Source organism: Protopterus annectens, chromosome 9.part0 (genome assembly GCF_019279795.1).
Source record: "Protopterus annectens isolate FY-2018-M chromosome 9.part0, PAN1.0, whole genome shotgun sequence".
NCBI lineage: Eukaryota > Metazoa > Chordata > Ceratodontiformes > Protopteridae > Protopterus > Protopterus annectens.
Genome location: NC_056743.1, coordinates 17831369 through 17858336, shown reverse-complemented (window position 1 = coordinate 17858336; position 26968 = coordinate 17831369). Strand labels below are relative to the sequence as shown.

Sequence of the window (26968 nt, the reverse complement as noted above, 5' to 3'; positions counted from 1 at the left end):
AAAATTTTCAAAATAAGGGAGAATACATGTTGCATACACTAGACGTACATAGACAGTTACGTTTTTACCTGCACAGGACCAAAGATGTTCGTAAGGCTGATCAACTTTTTGTATCATTTTCTCCCTCATTCATGGGAAAACCTATATCCAAAGTGACTCTGGCTAATTGGATTTGTCAATGTATTTCTCAGGCTTATAAGGCATCAGGCAAAACAACCCCATTCAAAATCCGTGCACATTCCACAAGGTCCATCGCAACTTCTTCAGCCTTCTGGTCCAGGATGCCGTTGGACGACATATGTTCAGCAGCCACTTGGTCCTCTTCTCATACGTTTATTTCTCATTATAAGCTGGACATGATATCTAGAAGCAGGGCGTCCTTTGGCTCCACGGTTCTTCGGAATAACCTCCCATAGACCACCCAGGTTTCTTGTTTAGGTAGCTGGGGACTCTGTCCCACAGGTTGCAGAACAAATGAAGTAACTACTTCAGATTTAGAAGTTATGTACTCACCATAACATTCCATCTGAGTAGGTACTTCATTTGTCTGCAACCATCCCCCCCTGCCATCCCCCTAACCTGTATCGGGTTTCTAGGATCTTTGATTCTTGAGAATATCTGAACCTGTTTTTTACAGGTTTTTTCAGGTGGTACAGCAAAACCGATCTGAGATAGTGTGGTGGTGACAGGGGATTGTGGGTAGAGGGGAGGAGCTAGGAGCTCAGATCTTGAAGCTTGGAAAGCTGCCGGTCGGATCCAAGACCCACAGGTTGCAGACAAATGAAGTACCTACTCAGATGGAACGTTATGGTGAGTACATAACTTCTAATTATCCACTCTGCAGGCTAGCCGTGACCCTGTGGAACACAGCCTCAGCCATGCATATTCACCTGCAAGCTCAATTCCTGCCAGGCAAACAAAACTCTTTGGTGGACAACTTAAGCAGAAATCTCCTATTCCCACCCGAGTTGGCATTTCAACCACAACACTTTCAGCCTTTTGACCCAGAAATGGGGTACCCCAAAGGTGGACCTATTTGCCTCCCACTACAACCATCAGCTCAGCAAATTCTGCACCAGGTTACCTCACAGCAAGGCCTGGAAAGTGGATGCCCTATTCTTCCAGTGGGCAAACCTCTCAATCTATGCATTTCCCCCTCTGCCTCTTCTTACAAGAGTACTACTCAAGATAAGGCAGGAAAAGACCAAGGGCAATCCTGATTGCACCAGACTGGCCACGCCAACACTGGTACCCACTACTGCGCAGTCTGTCACTGGTGCCACAATGGCACCTTCCTCAGTTCTCAACACTCCTGACTCAGCAGGAAGGACATATCTTGCATCCACAATTGCAGACCTTGAGCCTTGCAGCCTGGCTTATTCCTTGAATTCTCCTCCAGTGGCCAGCCTAAGCAAAGCACGTACTGGATGTCATATGTGTTAAGCCAGACGACCCAGTACAAGGAAATACTATGCTGATAAGTGGAAAAGGTACTGTTCTTGGATTCACTCTAACGGAGCGGATGCAGCACAGCCCTCCTTATCTCTCATCCTGGATTACCTGGCAGACCTACTCCACAGAAGCCTGTCCTTTTCCCTTAAGATCCATGCCTCTGCCATCTCTGCTCATTACAGCACTGGGCCATCTCTCTTCTCACCCTCTCATCAAACAGTTCCTGAGAGGGGCTAACAACTTAAGGCCACCAAGAAGAGCTCCCACTCCTGCGTGGGACCTTAATTTTATGTTGGAAAAACTCACGCTACCCCTGTTTAAGCCTGCAACATCAGCATAGTTAAAATTCCTCTCTTGGAAAACAGCCTTGGTTTTGGCCATCACTTCAGCTAGAAGAGTGTCTGAGCTACAAGCATTTAATGGCTGTGGAACCCTTCATTATTTTTCATGCTGACAGGGTCTCCCTCAGGACTAACCCTACTTTTATGCCTAAAGTGGTGTCCAGTGTGCCTCTCAACCAGTCTATCCATTTGCCCACCTTTTTCCATAATCCTGAAAATAAGGGAGAAAGGATCCTGCACTCCTTAGATGTGCACAGACAGCTCAGATTCTACCTGGATAAGACTAAGCCCTTCAGGAATTCTGACCAGTTACTAGTCAGCTTTGCACCAGGGGCAGAGGGCAAGGCCATATCCAGACAAACCATCTCCAAGTGGATAGCACACTGTATACATTTTTGTTTCCAACACCATGGGAAGCCACCCCCTCAGGGGGTCAGAACGCATTCCACTAGGGCAACTTCAAGCTCTACAGCCTTTCTCGGAGGAGTCCCTACCAGGGACATTCTGGAAGCTGCTGCTTGGAGTTCTGTTCATACCTTCAGGCATTACCACCTGCCTGTCTTTTCCAAATCCAGGGCGGACTTTGCAACAGCAGTCCTGCAAGGGCGTACTAGCCAGCCCAAACTCTTCTTGACTGCATCCATTACTTCTTCAGCTTTGGGAATCAACCCAAGTGTGATGACTGCAACAGTGAAACACTAAGAACATAGTACAGTTGTGAACACTTACCATAAATGTAGATGTTTGAGTGTATTCTCTGTTGCAGTCCTGGTTTCCCACTCTCCAACCCCCTTGTCTCTCTCTCTCTTTCTCTATTTCTACCCCCTTACAGGGCCACTGGTATTTGTTTTTTTACTAGTGGTATTTTTCCACCATAGCTTACCTCCCTATTTGGGGGCTCCTGACATTTGGGGCAAGAAAAACTGATGTAATGGCGTCGACTGCCTGTTTTTATACGCCTGACGACCTGATGTCAGTCCTGAAGCGACAGCAAGCGACGCAGAAATACTAAGCCTCTGATATTCGGGCTGACTGAGGGCTACCACTAGCAGGGTAACCCAAGTGCGATGCCTGCAACGGTGAGTGCACTCTAACATCTACTTTTATGTTAAGCGTATACAACTGTATTTTTTAGCTACCGTTTTGGATACATTTGTAGCAGCTTCCCAGGCTCCTGACTGTCTCTGGCCCCTAAGAAGCCATGCAGGTTTTGTAAAGTCCCAGAGGATCTTGAGAATTTTTACAAAAGATCTTCATCTTATCCTGCAGTTTCCTTGTCCACAGTTAAGCCATCCAAACTGCTAACCTCTTTAAATTTTTATCTTCTGAGAAGGATAGCCATATCATGGAAAGATATCGAGAAAAAAGCGTATACTTCGGCTGCTTTGGCCTTTAGGGAAATTATCAGACCCACATGACTAGATATGCTGGATCTTCTCTCCCAGCTTGGTGAGAGTTTTGACTGACATGTCTGATTCAGACAGTAAGACATCTGCCCTTTCACATTTGAGTTCTGCCATTCATTTGGCTTACCATTCCATTAAATGCAGTTATGATGCTGCTAATGCTGCTTCTAGGGCAGCTGCATCTGGTTTTGTCATGAGGAGATACTCTTGGTTATGTCTTTAAGCCTTACCTGAATACATTAAAGCCAGACTCTGATTCCTCCTTAGCCAACCAGAATCTTTCATAGTGCTGCTGCAGAATTGTTTTAAAAACTTTTCAGGATAATGGTAAGGTTATGTAGGTCTTAAAGCAAGTCTTTGTTTCCCCTTTCCGTAATTCCTAGAGGAATTATCCGTCTCAACTTTCTTTTGTCTGTAGGCAGCCTGCTCGGAGCAAGAGAACCCCTAAACAAAATTTCACCACACAAATCCATTCAGAATACGAGGAGCCAAAAACGTTATTTTCTTTTCCTGATAAGTCTGCCCCTATCTGATATCTAGCTTCCTCCCCCCTTGGCTAGATTCCTCTGTCCCTCAGGTTAAGACATTGTTTTCTTCTTTGGCAGGAGAGAACTGCAGATGCTTGGGTCCTGTCCATGATCCAAAACTTTTGGAAGTCCCTTCTTACATTTTCTGGCCTTCATCGGCTACCTCCCTCCTAGCTTCCTTATTTTCCTTTGGTTCTGTGTGGTCTTGTTCAAAAGAAAACCACCCAACCTACATCTTGTCTCAACAGGGAACAAATTTTTATTCCAGAGTGTTTGTTTCCCCAGGAAGGAGGGGGTTGTAGAGGCTTTTTCTGGACCTGTATTTTCTGAACTCCTTTCTCAAGGTCCCTTCTTGTAGGATATTCTCTTCAGACACTTTTCACACTGTTGCTTCCTCAAGTCTTTATGGTATCTCTGGCTCTGAAAGACACTTGCCTCCATATTCCTATTCACCCTTCATGAAGTTTTGTTTCTCTTGTCTCTGCTTTTGGCTTTAGGTTTTCTACAGCTCCAAGTGTATTTACCAAATCTCTAGACCATGTGGTAATCACTTGTAAGTGACTTGGAATTAGAGTATTTTTTAATTTGGACAATCTTTATACTCCAGGCCCCCTGTCAGCAGCTCCTGCTTCAGAATTCCCTCTTCATTATGCTTCTGCACTGTGTGGGGTTCACAAGGCCTCAAGAAGTCTGTGAATCCCTCCCAGGACCAGGTGTTTTGGGATTACAGGATTCTGACCATTCCCATGTTGGCTTGTTTCCTGCCTCCCAAAGTCTTCTCTTTTAACTGCTTATTTCCAGATGTTCTTTGTGTTTCACTGTTGCTGTCCTCAAATTTGGGTTATCCTGCCAGGGGTAGCCCTCAGTTGGCCTGAATACCAGAGGCGTAGTATTTCTGCGTCGGTTGCTGTCGCTCCAAGACTGATGTCATGTCAGTGGTATAAAAACAGGCAGCTGACGCCATTACATCAGTCTTTCTTGCCGAGGAGCCCAAAGCAGAAGCAGTTCGCATGAGTGCCGGTCAGCTACTACCTGAGTTTTCATTTCCAAATTGGAAGTTGAAGTCATCTAAAGCTAAGTACCCTGTTGGGGATCCTTTTTTCTTGCTCTAACCGATGTCAGAAAAAGTTAACAGTTGTCTCGCCTGTAGAAAGCAAATACCACACAGAGACTTCTTACTGCATCACCTGTCACCACGATGTCCCCCGCTGTCGCTTTTGTGCTTTGTTCAGCGCCGGAGCTGTATGTCGTCGGGCCCTTATTTTAGCTAGGCATTTTCACACTCTGTCCTCGAATTTTGATATGGCTTTGGTAAGCCATCCGACTTCCAATCTTCCAAAAAAAAGTATGGATAAAGACAGAGACAAGACCACACACGTCCAAAACTGCCGACGACGCTTCTGTTAAACTAGTAGTCAGTTCTCCGCTCCACAGTGAGGCAGTTTCTCATCCCCTGATGCCTGCTTCTCTGGATTCGCAGGCTGCTACCGAGACCCTTTTGGAGTCCAATATGCCACGAGACTCTGACTAAGGATCCTGTGGATGTCTCTACCTTGGATGGGTCCAGATCCGCTGAGCAGGCACCGGCTTCCGTGGAAGTGCTTTGCACTACTGATACTCGACACAGAGAGACCACTTCTTTCGAAAACAACCGTGTTTCTAAGGCCCCGGGTACGAACCGCACCCAACAAAATGACCCAAGCTTAGGCACCTGCTTCCTTGCCTCAGTCTCAAATGCTTAAAATGGCAGAAGACCTTATAATACTTATTAGGGGAAGTCAGGCTACCTCTTCCAAAAGGAAAAGAGACTTGTCCCCAGTAGTTTTATCCGAACAGGAGTCTGATGACTCTGATGCATCTGAATATGAAGGTATACAGCCCCTCTCTACTTTTCAGGATTCTGATGCAGAGGAATCCATCCCTTCAGCTTCTCCACCCAAAGACTTTTCCTTTGGCGAAACCCTACATGCTTTAAGGGAGCATTTCCAGTGGGAATGTCAGGATGATCCTCAGTCTAAAGAGAGACTCAGAGAATTCTTAGATCTACCACAGCACAAGACCTCTGGCCATTCCAATTGTCATGGATGTTGTGGATGATGTTTTTATGGAATCCAGTCTGACTTCTGACACCCTCCTTCCTGCTCCCAGGAATCCTGACAGGTATTAGAGTCCCTGACTCTCTCAAATTTCTTCAGAAATACTACTACTGACCCAGAGATCATCTCTCAAGGACCTAAAGGAATCAAAGCAACCTCAGCTAAGAATCCCACCTCGTCAGGTAGGGATTCCCGAGCAGTAGACAGGTGGGGTAAAAAAGTATACACCTCTGCTACTCTTCCTATTCAAGTATTAAATTGTTAGTTCCACATGCTGAAATATCAGCAACATACCATGGAACTCCTCAAACAAAAATATCTTCTTTTCCTGCTTGTGCCGAAAATAGAGTTACAAGAGTTGATGCATTCTGCAAGTCAAATAACTAAGCACACCTTACAATGTGGTTTTGACTCCCTAGAATCATCTTGCAGTGCAGCACTCACCGGTTCAGTCATTAGAAGGCATGCTTGGCTTAAGGAACAGACCTTGCCATACCATGTCAATCCAAATTATTGGACGCACCCTTGAACAAAGACAACTTATTTGGCACCAAGGCAGAAGAGGTCTTAAAAAACTGGAAAGAAAAGCTAAATCTATGCAGACAGTTAAATGCTTCTTATGGTCTAGCCTCCGAGGTTCAGTAGGCTTTGCCTCTCCAAGCACTGGTGATTTCCTGCCCCCTCCAGACCAGCTCAGCCCAGACCCAGGGGAAGCATACCCCCCCCCCCCCCAGACAGCCCCAGGGAATGCAGAGATCTAAACAGTGGAGTTCCTCCTCTTCAAAAACAGGGAATGCAAAGTCACCCCTTATGGTAAGTACTCAGTGACTTTACACTTCCACTTCCTTCCTCTGCCCACCTGCTCGTGCCCATAGGAGGAAAACTGTCCTTCCACGCAGGCAACTGGGCCAGTTTTACCAACGACCGCTGGGTTCTCAACATAGTGTCCCAGGGATACAAATTTTATTTCCAGACTCTGCCAACCCCAAAAGGGTTCCCAGATCTTCTTCCAAACTAGTGGGCAGAGACCAGAAAGCAAGTTGTTTCCCTGCTCCCCGTGAGGACCATAGAGCATGTTCCTGCAGAACAGATGGGCCAAGGTTTCTACACATACAACACTTGAACATTCCGTTATTTCTCCTATGTACTAGTTGGTTGTTAATACATTCTAAAATATTTTTTAAATTTTTACCACGCTTAAAAAATTTGGGTGGTGTTAAAATCATCTTGGATAGTATGGTCATTGATTTAAGTGTTCCCAATTTTTTGAAATAATAATCCTTATAATAAAACTGTCTATACTGAATGGTGTAATGAAAGCTAAGCTTAAATCATCATGAATAGAAGGGCCTTCAGTATTAATAAAATCCATTGTTACAGTTTCTAAAGAAATAATGTTTTTTCTCACAGATAAAATTGGTTTGTAAGTTCCTAGTGACCTCTTTAGTAGTCACCCCATGGATCAAGGGGTCCAGGAAATTCTGACGGTAACCTCAATTAGTAAATATACATGCTAATTTTTCACATTCTAATCTACATTCATCTTCCTTAGAGACCATACGGGCAGCTCTTACTAGTTGGCCCTTAACCACAGATCTTTTTTGGTGTGTGGGGTGGCAGCTACTGTAATGTAAGAAATTATTACAGTAAGTTTCCTTACGGAAAATAGTTGCTGTATAACAGCAGTTTTCAACATCTTTTCTCAAAAGTACACCCAAATAGGGAATCTGACTATCTTGAAAGCATAAGTAAAAGATAGAAAGTCAGTTGTACTGTTAAAGTAAGAAACGTAACTGTTTACCATATGTTTCATTCCCCTGAATTAACATAATATATCATCCAAATAGCGTGTGTAAAATTTAATTTGTTGTGATATACGGGCTATATCAAAGATGTACTCATGTTCCCAATGGGCCATGACAAGATTAGCAAAACTGGCACCACATGGGAAGCCCATTGCCACACCAATTTTTTGTAAGTAAAATTTACCATTGAATGTAATAAAATTAAAACTTAGGATTAAATCAAGAAGTTCCTCTATCAAGGAAATCTCTGATTCAACTGCTTTTTTAGTACGCCAAACTTCCCTCACCCATTTGATACCTGTTTGAGGTATTGCAGAATAAAGATCCTTCACGTCTACTGTTAAAAAGTGACAGTCAGAAAATTCAAGGTCATTGATGTTTGATAAAAAAAAAAGTCCATGAATCTTTACAAATTTGTTTTTCACACACATTTTTTCAAGATGTGATCAACTGCCTTTGCACAAGCATATGTAATACTATTTCTAGCGTCCACAAGAGGTCTCATTGGTGGGTCATTTAAGCATTTGTGGATCTTTGGTATCCCAGATAGTAAGGGTAATCTAGGTGCTGGCATGTTTAAAAAATTAAACATGTCAAGACCAATTCTATTTTCTATAAACATATCGTTGAGGTATGAACATATTCTATTGTATGCCGTATTCATTTCACTTTTAGATAGCTCTTCATAGGTTTCGGTGGTAATAATACTTTCCATACAACTAATGTAATCGTCGCAGTTCATTATGACCACCCCACCTCCTTTGTTCGGCTGCATGAGTCTTACATCAGCTTGTTGTAGTGATTTAAGCTCATCAGCAAACGAGGACGAACCAAGAAAGTTGTCAAACAGAAAAAACATGAAACACACAGAGTACAAGGACAACCAGGACCACTTTAATTTCAACGATTTCAATGATAATCCAATGTTTACATCCAATGTTGCAAAGCGCTTTTCGTCCCTTACAGTGAAGGGACTTCTTAAGGCAAACAGTTTAAAACAATCAGTGCTGTTTAAATATATTAAGGACTCTCCCCTAATTAGCACTAATAAACCTTTCTTTGACAACTTTTCTTGGTTCGTCCTCGTTTGCTGTTTTTACCATGGAGGTTAACTCTGATACGGCTACATTCACATATACAGCACAACAAGACGACATGGGTAACCTTACATTACTAATAGCAGCGCTCACTCAGAGAGTAGATGCTATTGCTGCTAAATTGGACAACTCCCCGGCTATTCAAACTTCTTCCTTTAATGTAGCAACCCCTAATTTACCAAGTTTATCTCTGAATTTGGGGGTTAACACAAATATTCAATCTGAGGAATGTATTACCGGCGCCACTAACAAGAATACTGGAGCTCACTATCAAAATGCTGTCAATACCGCTAACGTTCCTAGTATGGATAAGCGATCTACTACTGTTCCTTTGGGAGCCCCCAATTTACTGACTTGGCTAAAAGAATCTCCTCTAATACAATCAGCTGTTCATAGCTCAACAGTTCAACATTCAGCTCAAGAGACTCCAGATACAACAACTACATTACATGACCTCGCTCAAAAATTGTTTAAAATAAAAAAACTTCAACTGGAAATCATGCATTTCCAGGAATGTATTGGAGGGGGTATTGTCTCTAAAGGGTTAAGACTGTGGCTATACCCAACAGGGATGCAAGATGGATCTGATTTTCACTGTGACCTTATAAAAATGTTAGACAGGCACGGTATTGAAATCTTAGAACTAATGTGTAGACATTATCAACATTCCCTAGATGTTCTATGTGACGAAGCAGCAGTTTTGGATGATACAATTAAAGAGAACATGGATTTACAAGATACCGTTTTGACTACGAACGGTTGTTCTCAAGTATCGACCAATATATTAATAAACAGAAGAGTATTAAAATTAAAAAATTAAACCGTGATAGGCAAGCCTACAATACTGGCACAGCCTATCCAAGACCACCGTCGTCTCAATTCAACAAGGCCACACACCCACTCATACGTGAGGGAGGTTCTAACAGAATGGCCACTATAGTAGAGGATACCAGTGGAGATACGGTTATAAACCACCAGAATTCTAGTAACATGAGGAGTAACCAACAAAGACGTAGTAATTACAATAGTAATAACTCTGAGAATAACTTTAATTCTAATACAAATTCAAAATTTTCATCAGACAACCTCGAACTACAGTTTGAGGCAACAACCAGTGAGAACTTATTACAACAGCAGGAACAGAACGACGAACTAAATGCACTTTCCGTAAGTAACTTTAATACTTGTAAAGACTTCAGAGTGTATAACTTTTCTAATAGACATTGCACCAGCTTCAATTAATTTGCTGACAAAAGGTCCTACATTTGTTCCAGCCAGTAAGGCTGATATTTCAACTACCCTAATTGACCTAAAATTATTTACAAGAAAACTGAACCTGAAATTTGTTTGCTGAAAACACTACAGTTACTAATATATTTAGAGTAGCTAGCACTTTTAACCTACCCATACACCCCTCTTTGTCCCTGTTTGAACGTGCATGTGAATTGGATATTGTGAACTGTTTAAAAATAACATTAACAACAGTATGAATGTCTTTAATACAACTAAGGTTGAAAGAGATGAGCTTAAATCACTACAACAGGCTGGTGTAAGAATCGTGCAGCCGGACAAGGGAGGTGGGGTGGTCATAATGAACTGCGACGATTACATTCGTGCTATGGAAAGTATTATTACTACCGAAACCTATGAAGAGGCATCTAAAAGTGAAATGAATACTGCATACAATAGAATGCGTTCATACCTCAAGTGATATGTTTATAGAAAATAGAATTGATCTTGACATGTTTAATTTTTTAAACATGCCAGCACCTAGATTACCCTTACTATTTGGGATACCAAAGATCCACAAATACTTAAATGACCCACCAATGAGACCTCTTGTGGACGCTAGAAATAGTATCACATATGCTTGTGCCAAGGCAGTTGATCACATCTTGAAAAAATATGTTGTGTGAAAAGCAAATTTGTAAAGATTCATGGACTTTTTTATCAAACATCAATGACCTTGAATTTTCTGGCTGTAATTTTTTAATAGTAGACGTGAAGGATCTTTATTCTACAATACCTCAAACAACAGGTATCGAATGGGTGAAAGATGTTTTGCGTACTAAAAAAGCACTTGAATCAGAGATTTTCTTGATAGAGGAACTTCCTGATTTGATCCTAAGTTTTAATTTTATTAAATTCAATAGTAAATTTTACTTACAAAAAATTGTTGTGGCAGTGGGTTCCCCATGTGGTGCCAGTTTTGCTAATCTTGTCATGGCCCACTGGGAACATGAGTACATCTTTGATATAACCCATATATCACACCAAATTAAATTTTACACACTATTTGGATGATATATTTGTTAATTCAGGGGAATGAAACCAAATGGTAAACTGTTAGTTTCTTTAACAGTACAACTGACTTTTTTACTTATGCTTTTCACAACCGTCAGATTCCCTATTTGGATGTACTTTGAGAAAGGATGTTGAAAACTGCAGTTATACAGCAACTATTTTCTGTAAGGAAACTTACTGTAATAATTTCTTACATTACAGTAGCTGCCACCCCACACACCAAAAAAGATCTTTGGTTAAGGGCCAAATAGTAAGAGCTGCCCGTATGGTCTTTAAGGAAGATGAATTTAGATTAGAACGTGAAAAATTAGCATGCATGTTTACCAATCGAGGTTACCCTCAGAATTTCCTCGACCCCTTGATCTATGAGGTGACTACTAAGAGGTCACTAGGAACTTGCACACCAATTTTATCTGTGAGAGAAAACATTATTTCTTTAGAAACTGTAACAACAGATTTTATTAATACTGAAGGCCCTTCTATTCATGATGATTTAAGCTTTGCTTTCATTACACCATTCAGTATAGACAGTTTTATTATAAGGAATATTATTTTAAAAAATTGGGAATACTTAATCAATGACCATACTATCCAGGATTATTTTAACATACCACACAAATTTGTTTTTAAGCGTGGTAAAAATTTAAAAAATATTTTAGAATGTAGTAACAACCAACTAGTACATAGGAGAAATAACGGAATGTTCAAGTGTTCTATGTGTAGATACTGTGCCCATATGGCAATAGGTACTTCCTTTAACATCAGGGAACATAATTATGCCACGAACTACAGATTCAACTGTCAGTCTAAGGGCGTGATTTACCTAGTACAATGCCAAAAGTGTCCCTCATATTATATCAGTAAGACAGACAGAAGACTAAGAGAGAGAGTATATGAACATTTGTATTATATTAAGAACCATAAAGTAGAAAGTGCATTAGCCAGACATATTGATGCCCATCCAGACCACATCTTTAGATTTAGGGCAATTGACTGTATTAATAGTGATGGCAGAGGTGGTCCAGAATCATTACTGCTGGAAAAACTAGAACTCTGCTGGCATTTGCGAACCAGGGCATGTTTACCACCTGGTTTAAACAAAGTTTATTCTATTACATGTGTATTAAAATCGAAAAACTTATTGAGGTAGTTTAAAGTAACTTTGTACTTATTTATACATTTTATATTTCATATTTTATATTCATATATGAATTTCTAGACATAATACATCTTTAAATATATGTATGTTTAATATCTATGTTTTAAGTATTGCCCTGTATGATGTAGCTATGCTCTAAAGCTTTTAAAGTTGTTTTTAATAACCACTTTTAATATTACGGGTTATTTATTTTTTATTGTGTGTTCTAAATAAATTCTTTTGAAAAATTAGTATTGTTAGAGGAACAGTTATAAAGATAGTGACTGACCTTTTACGAAATATATGTATTGTTTACGAAGCACTTTGGTGAAAAGCGTAACCTTTATTTTACATTTTACCCTTTAATATAGACGAAAGGAATTAACTAACAGGTTAATTAGTGCTAATTAGGGGAGAGTCCTTAATGTATTTAAACAGCACTGATTGTTTTAAACTGTTTGCCTGAAGAAGTCCCTTCATTTTAAGGGACGAAAAGCACTTTGCAACATTGGATGTAAACATTGGATTATCGTTGAAATTAAAGCGGTCCTGGTTGTCCTTGTACCTCTGTGTGTTTCCTGTTTTTTCTGTTTGACAACTTTCTTGGTTCGTCCTAGATAATTATAGTGGTGAATATCGATTGCTCCCTCCAAAAATAAGTCATACATGTGGCTATGAATTCTACTATATGCAGTGTTCAGTTCATTAACTGAACTTTTCTAATGTGTTAGAGTTAAGCAGATGTTTCATTTTTATCACATAATCGCATCTATCAATAGCAACAAGATCCCAACCTTTATCTGGCTTAATAAACCATACTTGTACGTTGTCCCTCAAAAACTCCCAACACAGCTCTTTCATTAATATTGAGATTACCATGAACATATTTGTTCTTACTGGTATATATACCTCTAATATCCAACTCTCACATATTTTGAAACAACATTAAGGTGGGGTGCAGTGGAGGATTATATGTATTAGCCACTTTGAGGGGATTGTTAACAATATACATCATTCAAGAACATTAAACATAAATTTAACTTAGAAACATAAAGTCTTAAGTCCATCAATGTCTGTACATAATTCATACGCTTAGAGGGAACAAAAGTCCATTCCTCAGAGAAAAGATTGCACATATTAGTAGAAATTTCTAAAGAAGATAAATTATATACTTTGAAGTCCCCTTTGGTATTCGTGGAAATCTGTAATGCCGTGGCAGTCTAAATTTGTCATTTATAAGTTCAGGGACCATTAAATCTAGTTCTTCCCCTTCCTGTTCTGAAGATCTCTTCCTCTCTGATTCTTCCATGACCCTCTGTTTGATGCTGCACCTCTTTGGATATGTTTGCCAACCCAAATTCTGATGATTCTGTTTTTTCAGGTGCTCAGAATGCATCAGACCGGTCATCTGTTGGTTTCCTAAAAATTCATCGGGATCATCATTATGCCAGTCATCATTAATTTCATTCATATTATACCCACTAGATGTATCACTTGATTTATTGGAGCAAACTTGTGAACCGGGAGGAGCTGGATAAGCAATGTTGTTACTATAGGCTTCCATATCCCTGGTTAATTTTTTCATTTTCCTTGTTTTTATCACATTCATCTGTTCTTCTATGGACTTCAGAATCCGAGCATATTCATATTGATTATCAGAGAAACTAAGGTCCTGAGTGATGGAATTATTTAGCACCAAAATATCCTTGGTAAGCATTTCGATGGTAGTATTATTGAACTTTATAACTAAGTCCATATATTCAAAACCATGTTTGTCAAACAATTGGAGCAGTTTTGTGAAACTGTGAATTCTCAACTAATCCCATAGGGAAACGCCATAAACAAAAGCCTTTCGACACAATCTGTCTCCTGATGCATACTCTGAAGTAATCTGAATCCATCTGTAATTTTTTTGATTTTTAAGAGACATCGATCAAATTCAGATAATTTGTCACATACAGTTTGGTTAATATTAATGGGTTCATAACTAAACGTAGTTGAACCCTTTAAAAATTCTTTAAAATTAACAGTCTTACAGTTATTAGACTGACTAGAACAAACAGTTCCCGATTTCCTACTCAGGTCAGACTCTGCATCTAATATTTGCGATAGTTGGTTACTTGACTGTTTGTGACATTACCAATTTGCAACGAAGAACCTTGAATACTGTAGGCGGAAAGCTTGGGACAAATGCAAGGTTTGAAATGTCTGCTGAAACACCGGTAGCTGTTCCAGTTTATCCATCCTTTGATTAAGTTGCTGTATTAAAGTTGTCAGTTCACCCAACGAAGTTTCCAAGGGTGACTGTATCACTGGAGAAGAAACATCCATGCTGGCAAACGAAACAGCCAACAAACCAAACAGTACTATGAAACCACGAATAAACCACAGTTGCAAGCATGATAAATTTCTCCAGGAATAAGAAGACCCCAACATCAGGCTGAAAATAGTGGTCACAAACCGCTAATAAAGTAAAAATATTCTTTTATTCGCACATACAGGATTTCGTCCCGTAACCAACGGAACTTCATCAGATAAATCATATTTAAAAAAACAGTTCCTTTTAAAAGGCCATTTCCCAATAAGAGTGCATCAATTAATACACACCATCATAAAGTGGCCAGTAAAAACACTGATATAATCTTATAGCATAGGCTACATGCATCCGTCCCTCGTCCAATCAACATTCAACATTATCAACATGTAGATCGTCGTACAACTACAAACATTCATCCAATAATTTCATTGACAAATCACCGATTTAAAGATGATAGGTGCAAACTAATCTTATTTCATTGAATTGAAAATCGGCCTCAATTCTGCTTATATATATTATATCAAAAAATCTTGACATTACATAAAAAAGTACTCAATTTATATCGGTAGATATCGGACAGCCTTTAATCAAAAGTCGTTCTTGCTGCCCAAATTGCAACACTTCAGATAACTTTTCGTATGGCAACTCATTTTAAGTCCAAGCATCAAAAAAGCTTTCGCTGCTCTTTAAATGAAAGCCTAAATTACCTACTTATCGATGCATTGGACCACAATAAGCGATTGATCTTTGGAAACATCGCAGATTCATCACTAAAATTATTTTGACCAATAGTTTCTCATAAAAACATACTATATCCAATCACAGTAATCTTCACGACAAAGTTATTGTCGTGGAATACAGAAAATCACCACGGAGGTGTTTCCAAAAAACTTTAATTCTAATTGGTTCATATTTAACCAATAAATTGGATGTTTAGTCTAAATAGCAAATAAATGCATATCAAAATCTGTGTATATACGCCTTCGCAACTTCATTATAACCAGGTCATTAAACTACCCTATATTTACGTTCAGCCAATAGAATCTCATGTATGCGCTCAATACCCAATCCCATCAACTTCAGCGTAAGATTATAAAGAGAATGCATCAAAACCAAAGCACTTATACCTCCTGGGGACATTAACTCTAACTAGTTCACTATCAACCAGTTGTCCATATATATTTAGTCTGAACAGCCAGTGCTCTACAAGATATGTACCACAATTTCAGTGAGCACGCCTCTTTTAAACTTCATTTATTATAGGTTAAAATTTGGCGAATAATGCCACAAAGGTGACCTAAGGATCCAATAATTTGCAGATTATAAAATCCTACATACAGTACTTGGATATATTTCATCCGATCTAAACAATCAAAGCCTTAAAATTAAAAAAATAAATAATTACATTCAAAAAGAACATTAGATTACTTAATAGCTTCCAACTACAGAAAACAATTGCCGTATAAAAAGACCCATCCGTCACCTTAAACTGCATATTTAATTGGTTCCTGTCTAGCCAGTAGCAAAACAAATTTAATCTAGACCTCCAATAATGGCCGAAGAAGACAGTGGCCCAACCCTTCATTTATTATAGGTTAAAATTTGGTGAGTAACACCACAAAGGTGACCGAAATATTCAATAATTTGAGGATTATAAAATCCTATACCAAATACAATACTTAAATATATTTCATCCGACCTAAGCAATCAGAGCCTTAAAATTCAAACCAATAATTATAACATTCAAAAAGAACATTAGATTACTTAATAGCTTCCAGTTACGGGAAACAATTGCCATACAAGAGACCCATCCGTCACTACTTCTTCCTTTGTCTTTTCCCGGTTAGGGTTCGCCACAACGGATCACCTTTCATGATTGGCAGTGGAGTTTTACAATGTTGAGTTGCCAGCCCGGCGCCCAACCTTCCACAGAAGACACACACACACACACACACACACACCTTGGGCCAATTTAGAGTGTCCAATCCACCTACAGCATGTTTTTCGGATGTGGGAGGAAACCGGATCACTTTGAGGAAACCCACGCGACCACAAGGAGGACATGCAGACTCTGCACAGAAGGCACCCCAGCTGAAGATCGAACCAGGGAACCTCTTGCTGTGAGGTGACAACGCTAACCACTGCACCACCGCGGAGAGACCCGTCCATCACTATATATATATCTATATATATACTTATATATTTTATATTTTAAAATAATTTTTGATTAACTTAAATGAAATAGTCATGATGACAAAGATTGTTTTTTTGAGATCTGGAGGTTAATGTAGCATTTTTTTATTCTGTGGTGGGTTTGGGCCATGGTCATTTTTGGCCATTATTGGAAGTCTAGATTAAATTTGTTTTGTCATTGACTAGACAGGAACCAATTAAATATGCAGTTTAAGGTGATGGGACGGGTCTCTTGTATGACAATTGTTTCCTGTAGTTGGAAGCTGTTAAGTAATCTAATGTTCTTTTCGTTTGTTACAGTTGTTATTGTTTTGAATTTTAAGGCTGTGATTGTTTAGGTCGGATGAAATATATCTAAGTATTGTATTTAGTATAGGATTTTATAATCTACAAATTATTGGATCTTTAGGCCACCTTTGTGGCTTTATTTGTCAAATTTTAACCTATAATAAATGAAGGATTGGGCCATTGTCGTCTTCGGCCATTATTAGAGGTCTAGATTAAATTTGTTTTGCTATTGGCTAGACAGGAACCAATTAAATAGGCAGTTTAAGGTGACAAATGGGTCTTTATACGGCAATTATTTCCCGTAGTTGGAAGCTATTAAGTAATCTAATGTTCTTTTTGAATGTAATAATAATTTTTTTTTTTTTTTTTTTTGGATATTAAGGATTTGATTGTTTAGATCAGATGAAATATAACCAAGTATTGTATTTGGTGTAGGATTTTATAATCCGCAACTTATTGGATCCTTAGGTCACCTTTGTGGTGGTGTTTGCCAAATTTTAACCTATAATAAATGAAGTTTTAAAGAGGCGTGTTCACTGAAATTGTGGTACATATCTGGTAGAGCACTGGCGGTTCAGGTTAAATATATTTGGACAATTGCTTGATCGTGAACCAGTTAGAGTTGATGTCCCCAGGAGGTATAAGTGCTTTGGTTTTGATGCATTCTCTTTATAATCTTACGTTGAAGTTAATGGGACTGGGTATTGAGTGAATACATGAGATTCTGTCGGTTGAATGTAAATCTAGGGTAGTTTATGAACTTGGTTATAATGAAGTTGCGAAGGCGTATATACACTTAGATTTTGATATGTATTTATTGGCTGTTTAGACTAAACCTGCCAATTTATTGATTAAATATAAACCAATTAGAATTAAAGTTTTGTGGAAATGTTTCCATGTTGATGTTGTGTGTTCTACGACAGTAACTTTCTCCTGAAGATTACTGTGATTGGGTATAATATGTTTTTATGAGCTGCTATCGGTCAAAATAATGTTAGTACTGAATTTGCGGTTTCCAAAGATCGATCGCTTATTGTGGTCCATTGCATCAGTAAGTAGGTAATTTAGGCTCTCATTTAAAGAGCAATGAAAGCTTTTTTTGATGATTGGATTTAAAATGAGTTGAGTTGCCATATGAAAAGTTATCTGAAGTGCCGCAATTTGGGTAGTAAGAACGATTTTTGATTAAAGGCTGTCAGAAATCTAATCATATAAATGGAGTTTATTATTTTTTTATGTAATTTCAAGATTTTTTGATATAATTTATATAAGTAGAATTGAGGATGATTTTTAATTAAATGAAATAAGGTTAGTTTGTACCTATCATTTTTAAATCGGTGATTTGTCAATGAAATTATTGGATGAATGTAGTTGTATGACGTTCTACATGTCGATTAGTTGATAATGAATGTTTGGACGAGTGACAGGTGCATGTAGCCTATGCTATATGATTAAATAAGTGTTTTTATTGGCTATTTTATGATGGTGTGTATTAATTGATGCACTTTTATTGGGTTATGGCCTTTTAAAAGGAATTGTTTTTTGAAAATGTTTTATCTGATGAAGTTCCGTTGGTTACGGGACAAAATCCTGTATGTGCGAATAAAAGGATATTTTGACTTTTAGAGGTTCGTGACTTAACTATTTTCAGCTTGTTTTTTGGTGTTGTCTTATTCCTGGAGACATTTATTGTGCTTGCAACTGTGGTTCACCCAGAAGAGATCCTACCCCAGCCTGGGACCTTATCTCTGTGTTGGAAAAGCTCACCCTGCCCCACTTTGAACCTGCAGCTTCAGCAGAATTTATCTCTTGGAATACAGCCTTGCTTCTGGCCATCACTTCAGCTAGAAGAGTATCAGAGCTACAAACATTTTATGGCTGTGGAGTCCATTTTCCATGCTGACAGGGTCTCCCTCAGTACTTAACCCATCCTTCATGCCTAAAGTGGCGTCCAGTGTGGCTCTCAACCAATCCATTCATTTGCCCACCTTTTTCCGTAACCCAAAAAACAAGGGGGAAGGAATTTTGCATTCTCTAGATGTGCACAGACAGCTCATATTCTACCTAGACAGGACTAAATCTTTTAGAAAAAGTGATCAATTCCTAGTCAGCTTCGCTGCAGGAGCTGAGGGCAAGGCCATATCCAGGCAAACAATCTCCAAATGGATAGCACACTGCATCCATTTCTGCTACAAACAGCACATTCCACCAGAGCTACCTCCACCTCTGCAGTTTTTCTCAGAGGGGTCCCCACCAGGGACATCCTGGAGGCTGCAACATAGACATCTGTTCATACCATCACCAAGCATTACCACCTGCTTATCTTCTGCAAATCCAGGGCAGGCTTTGCCACCGCAGTCTTGCTGGGCATCGTATCTTGACTGCCTCCACCCTTTTCTTCAGCTTTTGGAAACAACCCAAATGTGATGACTGCAACAGTGAAACACGAAGAATACAGTACAGTTGTGTACACTTACCATAAATGTAGATGTTCGAGTGTATTCATTGTTGCAGTTCTGGTTTCCCTCCATCCCCCTTGTCTCTCTGTCTCTCTCTCTCTCATTTCAAGGACATTTTGGTGTTTACTTTCTACTGGTGGTGTCCCTCCAACGTAACCTAGTTCCCTATTGGGGGCTTCTGAGAGGGCAAGAAAAACTGATGTAATGGCGTCGGCTGCCTGTTTTTGTACCACTGATGACGTGACTTCAGTCTTGGAGTGACGACAACCAACGCAGAAATACTAAGCCTGTGGTATTCGGGCCAGTTGAGAGCTACCCCTAGCAGGATAACCCAGATGTGATGTCTGCAACACTGAGTGCACTCGAACATCAACATGTATGGTAAGTGTACACAACTGTACTTTTCCTCGTCCTCTTCCAGTCATTCCTGCAAAGGAATTTCTCCAAGCTGTGGGGTATATGGCATCCAGTGTTCCCATGGTTCCTTTAGCTAGACACTCCACATTATGAAATTGTAATGGTATCTCAAGACTATTTGGCTCCAGCACTGCTGCACTTGGGCCTATCTTGTCCCTATTGTCACAAGCTCAAACTCCGCTGGTGTATTCATTGGATTTCCCTAAATCCAGGTCTACCTTTTCAGGTTCTTCTCCATACTCTGTAGCTGTACATGGATTCTTCTGATCATAGTTGGAGACCCTCCTCCAACAACCTAAAAGTCCAGGATATTTGGTCCCGTCTGTAATTGACAGACCATATCAGCATCAAGGATGAGGACTCTACTACTAGCTGTCCTGGCTTTTCACACTGGGTTCCAGATCCTCTGTAAATTTTTATGACCACAGTCGTGGTACATCAAGCAGGCACAAAATCTTGCCGCCTTTGTAGGCTGGCTCTTCAGGCTTGGGATTTTGCTGACTGCCATTGTTTAGTTCCTCATATGGTTTACATTCCTTTAGAGCACAGTCTGGTGGCAGACTATGAGCAGGTCCAACACAAAGCCTTCCAAAGTGATGCTTTTCACAGGGAAATGTTTCTGAACATTGTACATTACTGGGTTACTTCTCAGGTAAATCTTTTTGCTTCCCCTCTGTACAGGCAATTCCTCAGTTTTGTTCCAGAGTGCCAAGTTATTTGGGTTTAGAAAGTGGACGACGTGTTCTTTATCTTGGAAGGGGATGTCTGTCTGTGTATCATCTGTTCCTCTACTACCAAATATGCTGCGCAAGATTATATGGGACACACCCAAAATCTTGCTGGTGACCCCCTTTGGCCCAGACAGCACTGGTTTCCCCTTCTGTTTCACCTGGCTAAAGGCAATCATCCCATGTTACCTCACACGATGGATCTTTTTACATGAAGGAAGGGATCGCTCGTTCACCCTTGTCCACCTTTCAAGTCACACTGTGTGTGGCAGGATTTTGGTTCCTTTTAGGCACCAGTTTTTGAGGACAAGCTTCAGGTTTTGTACCAGACCAGAAAACCCATTAGTAGAAAATCATATGCAACTAAATGCAAGTGATTTTTCTATTTTTTGTCTTAAGCATTACCCGGACCCTTTTTCTGTGGGGAAGGGAGGGGTCCTACTGTCCTTGTTAGTTCAGTTCTTGTTTGGCATATTCATAGACTGCTCAGATAATACATGGACAAGACCAAGCACATCAAGAAATCTGAGCAACTTTGTTTCCTTTCCCTTCTTAAAGTACAGGAAAGAGTTTTTTTTTTATTTGCTGGATATTTACAGGCATCTCAGATATTGCAGAACCAAATGTGCAAGACAGGTGCGCCCTACCCTTTAGCTACCTTAATTTTGGTCAAGGCAGGTAAACCAGTCTTCTAAATGCCTGAGTATGTTACCTTCTGTGATCATTCCAAGAGAAGGCCTTCAGGGGGAGGCAGAAATCTGGCTTCCCTTTTCTAGGTGTTAGCCTCCCCTGATGTCTTCAAGAATGTTTTTTTCCAGAGCTTTTTTGAAACTAATTTGGACACCCACACACAGTGCAATCCAGATAGTGTAAATTGTCATGTGCAAAACCAAAGTTGTCTTCTGCCATCATGCAGGACATGATAGTGTTCTCACTAGGTGGTAATTGCCATACTGCTTTTGCTCCTTATCCATAGATAAGTGTACTGCAGTAGTTATCCCGCTGATGAATAGAGTTTATTTATGCATGCAACCGTAACACCAGATGTTTGGCTACAAGATAACTGCTGGAGTATAGGTCTCCACACACTTAACTCTGCAGCCCTTGTTGCCCACTCACTTTGGAGGTCCAAGAGATTGGTGGTCTTACGTGTACATTATCCTGATTGGATCTCCCTTAACTGGTCTCTTATCTTAATAGTTTATTGGGACCTTTGTCAGTACTTCCCAAGTGCTAAATAGATAGGAAGGTAGTAATTTAAGTCTAAGGGCCTTGTGATCTATGCAGACCACAGGTCGCATGTGCCCCTAGCTAACATGCTTTTCCAGTAAAATAAAACTGATTAATGCCCAGACTGGCTCCTCCTTTCGTGTTCTGGAGTGACATCTAGTGAAAAGGAGGAGCTTGATTCGGTAGGGGCAGATCTGAAAAAGCTTTGCCGTACTAGACATGAGGACATCTGCACTCAGTAGTTTCTTCTGGATAAGGAACTGTTGTACAACAGTGATTAAAACCTCTAATATGATGAGATACTCCAGCAGTTGCACTCTCTTAAAGTATTGGTTGATCTGTGGCAGGACTTTTTTTTTCTTACTGGTTATTAATGTACCCTTCCTAACTTTCTTTGTGGCATCTTCTCTTCCAGTCTTTCTTGCTAGAGTTCTGTATAAGTTGGTCGGGTATCTACTGTACATTACTTGTTCTCAGTTAAGATGTTGGATTTTCCTTGTCAGGTTATGCTGGTGATATATGTGAGTAAAGCTCTTGTCACTAGACGTGCAGCCTGGGAGGATAGGTGTGCTGTTGTGAGATGGAATTATGGGCACCAGTTGATTTCCATGTTGGAGACTGAGAAAATAGTGTAGTGCCACGTTTGTGGGTCAGTCCTGATTATGTCGGCCACTTCCAGAATGAGGGGTGGTTCAGCACAGACACTCATTGCATGCTTACTCTTGTGCTGTTGGTAGGTGGGCACATTGAAGTAGGTCATGACAGAAGATCCCAGAATACACCTTATAACTGCCCAAGAGATGACTCTGCCCGAGTAACTGTCACTCCCTGTGTTGGGGTAGCAGATGACCCACTGGTTGATTGACAGACAGCAGGGAAAAGGGGAACAAAAAAATAAATCTTCCTTGTTATGTCTTGAGTTAAAGAAAGGGACAAGGGGCAAAAGGGATGGCTTTTAAGTATGAATGTGTGTGTTAACTTTCACGTGGCATTTTTTTGTCCAGTGTAAACGGCTTGTATATTCATAACAGTGGGGCTTACAGAATTTTGCTGAATTTAAGTAGATAGGGTGAACAGAGCCAAGATTCCATCAAGGATTGCCGTCACAGATGACATGATTGTGTAACACGTTATCTGTGAAGTCTGGAGAGTGTCCTTTGTATCATATTTACCCTTCTGCTATCTGTCCCCCACTCCTTTGAGATCTGGATGCATCTAGCATTCAGCAGGTACATTTTGGGTTCTTTGTAAGTCGAGGAGGAAAATATCCTTTTTTATAGTAGTGTAGCTCTCCAGTCTTCTGTTTCTGGTTTGCATGATATACATTCTTAAAGCAGTGTAGCTGTCCAGTCTTCTGTTTCTTGGTTTGCATGATATACATTCTTAAAGCAGTGTAGCTGTCCAGTCTTCTGTTTCTGGTTTGCATGATATACATTCTTAAAGCAGTGTAGCTCTCCAGTCTTCTGTTTCTGGTTTGCATGATATACATTCTTAAAGCAGTGTAGCTGTCCAGTCTTCTGTTTCTGGTTTGCATGATATACATTCTTAAAGCAGTGTAGCTGTCCAGTCTTCTGTTTCTGGTTTGCATGATATACATTCTTAAAGCAGTGTAGCTGTCCAGTCTTCTGTTTCTGGTTTGCATGATATACATTCTTAAAGCAGTGTAGCTGTCCAGTCTTCTGTTTCTGGTTTGCATGATATACATTCTTAAAGCAGTGTAGCTGTCCAGTCTTCTGTTTCTGGTTTGCATGATATACATTCTTAAAGCAGTGTAGCTGTCCAGTCTTCTGTTTCTGGTTTGCATGATATACATTCTTAAAGCAGTGTAGCTGTCCAGTCTTCTGTTTCTGGTTTGCATGATATACATTCTTAAAGCAGTGTAGCTGTCCAGTCTTCTGTTTCTGGTTTGCATGATATACATTCTTAAAGCAGTGTAGCTGTCCAGTCTTCTGTTTCTGGTTTGCATGATATACATTCTTAAAGCAGTGTAGCTGTCCAGTCTTCTGTTTCTGGTTTGCATGATATACATTCTTAAAGCAGTGTAGCTGTCCAGTCTTCTGTTTCTGGTTTGCATGATATACATTCTTAAAGCAGTGTAGCTGTCCAGTCTTCTGTTTCTGGTTTGCATGATATACATTCTTAAAGCAGTGTAGCTGTCCAGTCTTCTGTTTCTGGTTTGCATGATATACATTCTTAAAGCAGTGTAGCTGTCCAGTCTTCTGTTTCTGGTTTGCATGATATACATTCTTAAAGCAGTGTAGCTCTCCAGTCTTCTGTTTCTGGTTTGCATGATAATACATTCTTAAAGCAGTGTAGCTCTCCAGTCTTCTGTTTCTGGTTTGCATGATATACATTCTTAAAGCAGTGTAGCTGTCCAGTCTTCTGTTTCTGGTTTGCATGATATACATTCTTAAAGCAGTGTAGCTGTCCAGTCTTCTGTTTCTGGTTTGCATGATGTACATTCTTAAAGCAGTGTAGCTGTCCAGTCTTCTGTTTCTGGTTTGCATGATATACATTCTTAAAGCAGTGTAGCTGTCCAGTCTTCTGTTTCTGGTTTGCATGATATACATTCTTAAAGCAGTGTAGCTGTCCAGTCTTCTGTTTCTGGTTTGCATGATATACATTCTTAAAGCAGTGTAGCTGTCCAGTCTTCTGTTTCTGGTTTGCATGATATACATTCTTAAAGCAGTGTAGCTGTCCAGTCTTCTGTTTCTGGTTTGCATGATATACATTCTTAAAGCAGTGTAGCTGTCCAGTCTTCTGTTTCTGGTTTGCATGATATACATTCTTAAAGCAGTGTAGCTGTCCAGTCTTCTGTTTCTGGTTTGCATGATATACATTCTTAAAGCAGTGTAGCTGTCCAGTCTTCTGTTTCTGGTTTGCATGATATACATTCTTAAAGCAGTGTAGCTGTCCAGTCTTCTGTTTCTGGTATGCATGATATACATTCTTAAAGCAGTGTAGCTGTCCAGTCTTTTATTTCTTGATTTGCATGTGGTTGTGCCTGCTCAGTAGTTGTGGATCATCTTGTGAGCAGCGGCTAGGATGGCTGGCCTTAATTGATATCTCTCTTCTTATTTTATATATTGTGTTTATCATGTACTTGAGTTAATATATTTGGTAATTGCAAAGGTTGCTTAGCTGAGGTTATGAAGCTTGTCTGAACTGTGTTCAGTATATTACTATGCATTGTGCCCTTGGTCACTGTCTAATTAATGCTGAAGTAAATAAAGTTTTCATGCAAGTACTGTACCAGATTAAGTTTTGTTGTAGGTACATTTTTTTTTCATCTTATTAGACAAATCCTGTTTGCTCATCAACTTAGTTTTTCCATTGCTTAAACCTTTTGTTATCCAGCTTTCTGAAAAAGACATGAGCATGTTGGAAGAGAGGATCAAACGTTCTGCCAAAAAAACAGCAGCACCTGTAGTGAAACAAGTGGATGACAAGGTTCAAAGGGCACCTGGAGTAAACCCAAATGCTAGTATTTTGCGCAAAGGTCCTGTGGAGGATCTTACTTCTAAAGTTAAGTATGTACCTGATCATTTTTACTTTACCATCATCATGATGGTATAATAATTTTTGCTTAGTTTCATGGATTGTTTCAGAAATCCCATCAGTGTTTAAGTTGTTTTTCCATTTGCAGTTTTGTAGATTCTTGCTACAAGTAAATTGTGTAACTCGTTTCAAGTGTAATTGTTTTAAGGATCAACAGATGTGATGTGCCACTTGCTGATGAGGCAAGAATGAGATTCGTGACCATTTTGTACAGAATGTGAAGAGAATTTGATGCTTTTCTGTGGGCTTATGTTCCAAATTTGTGAAAGATGTGCAAGGCATCATTTAATTTGACTTAATCACAAAATTCTTTCACTGAACCCTTATTTCATCTCTTTCACTGTTTTTAGATATAGAAATTAAATCAGGCACTGCAGTTTCTTTTGCTTTTAATTATTTAATATCTGTTTTTCTAACTCATTTTTCATCGCATATATTAGAATTTAAAAAAAAATATGGCAACCTGCTCTTCTTTTTAGACTTTTTGAAGCTGCTAACTGAATTCAGTAGAAATTTGTAATTAATCTGTGGTTCTTTTCCAAAATTGGGAGAGAGTTCACAACTTTACATTTACATAACAAGCATTTGCAAAGTGGTGCCACGTGTGTAGAGCTCAGGTGTTTGTCAAAAACTTATCCATCCATATGTGTTGTTTGACTGATCATGTCTACATGTCTGTTTTATTTAAATCTGTCTTGTGCCTTTTTTCACTGCTTCTCCATGGACAGGATAATGTATCGAACGTATAGGATGTAAGTACTGCTCACACTACTCTTTGGTTAGCTGTTTGACAGGTGAACTTGCTTTGGAAATGTAGACAGTACACCTTATACTTGTGCTAGTACAGGAAGAGTGTGAACCATCATAAAGCTGGTGGCAGTTAAGCATGTGTGTGTTTTCAGATGAATTGTGTTTTAATATGGAAATTCTTGGCCCATGAGAACTCCTTTTAGCATATTAAAAGGTTTCGTAAATAGGTGACTACTTAGGATTAAGAAAGCAGGTGAGGAATATTATTGCTGCAGTAGGGTGATCTTCAGGAGGGTCATGTGTGTCTCCTTTACACCAGGAGCCACCAACACATGAAAATAATAGGGTGTGCATTGTTGGAGAGAAAGTCCATTTCTAAAATTTTTGCCCAGCCCTCTTCCTTCCATAACATTAAATATGGTATGCTTTTTACGGTCTCTTGTTTAGGAAAGTGACTGTAGAGCTGGTGCATTTGGAGTACCCATGGGGGTGAAGGAGAGGTATAGATGATGTTTGTCCATCATTTGCTGCTTATTGCCACCTGGCATTCTGTGCAGACTCACAACCAGGACTTAAGGGTTCTCAAGTCTGAGTGTTCCTTTCCTATGTTCCTTATCTTCTCAGCCCAGCTAACCAAGTTGTTTGTTCTGCTGATTTTGCTATTGTAAAGCTCCTGGTTTTGCAGCTGTACTTAAAGCATATAACAGTAACAATAAAAACTGCATTGTCATGGACAAAATGGATTATGCAGAGCTAATGTTGCATTTATTGCATGATGAGAATGTTTATTCCACAATGTCCTTGAATGAGATTAACATTACGTACAGAAGCATTAAAGTAGTGTTAGGCGAGTTATTTGACA

General features: G+C 39.6%; 1 protein-coding gene across 1 annotated transcript in view; it reads left to right on the top strand.

Annotated features, from left to right (window-relative positions):
• Positions 1–26968, top strand: part of CKAP5 (cytoskeleton associated protein 5) — a 4315141-nt gene that overhangs the window by 3227449 nt on the left and 1060724 nt on the right. The window contains exon 31 of the mRNA XM_044084803.1: positions 25156–25328. Within this exon, the coding sequence (XP_043940738.1) occupies positions 25156–25328 (173 nt within the window). The remainder of the gene's footprint in view (positions 1–25155; positions 25329–26968) is intronic.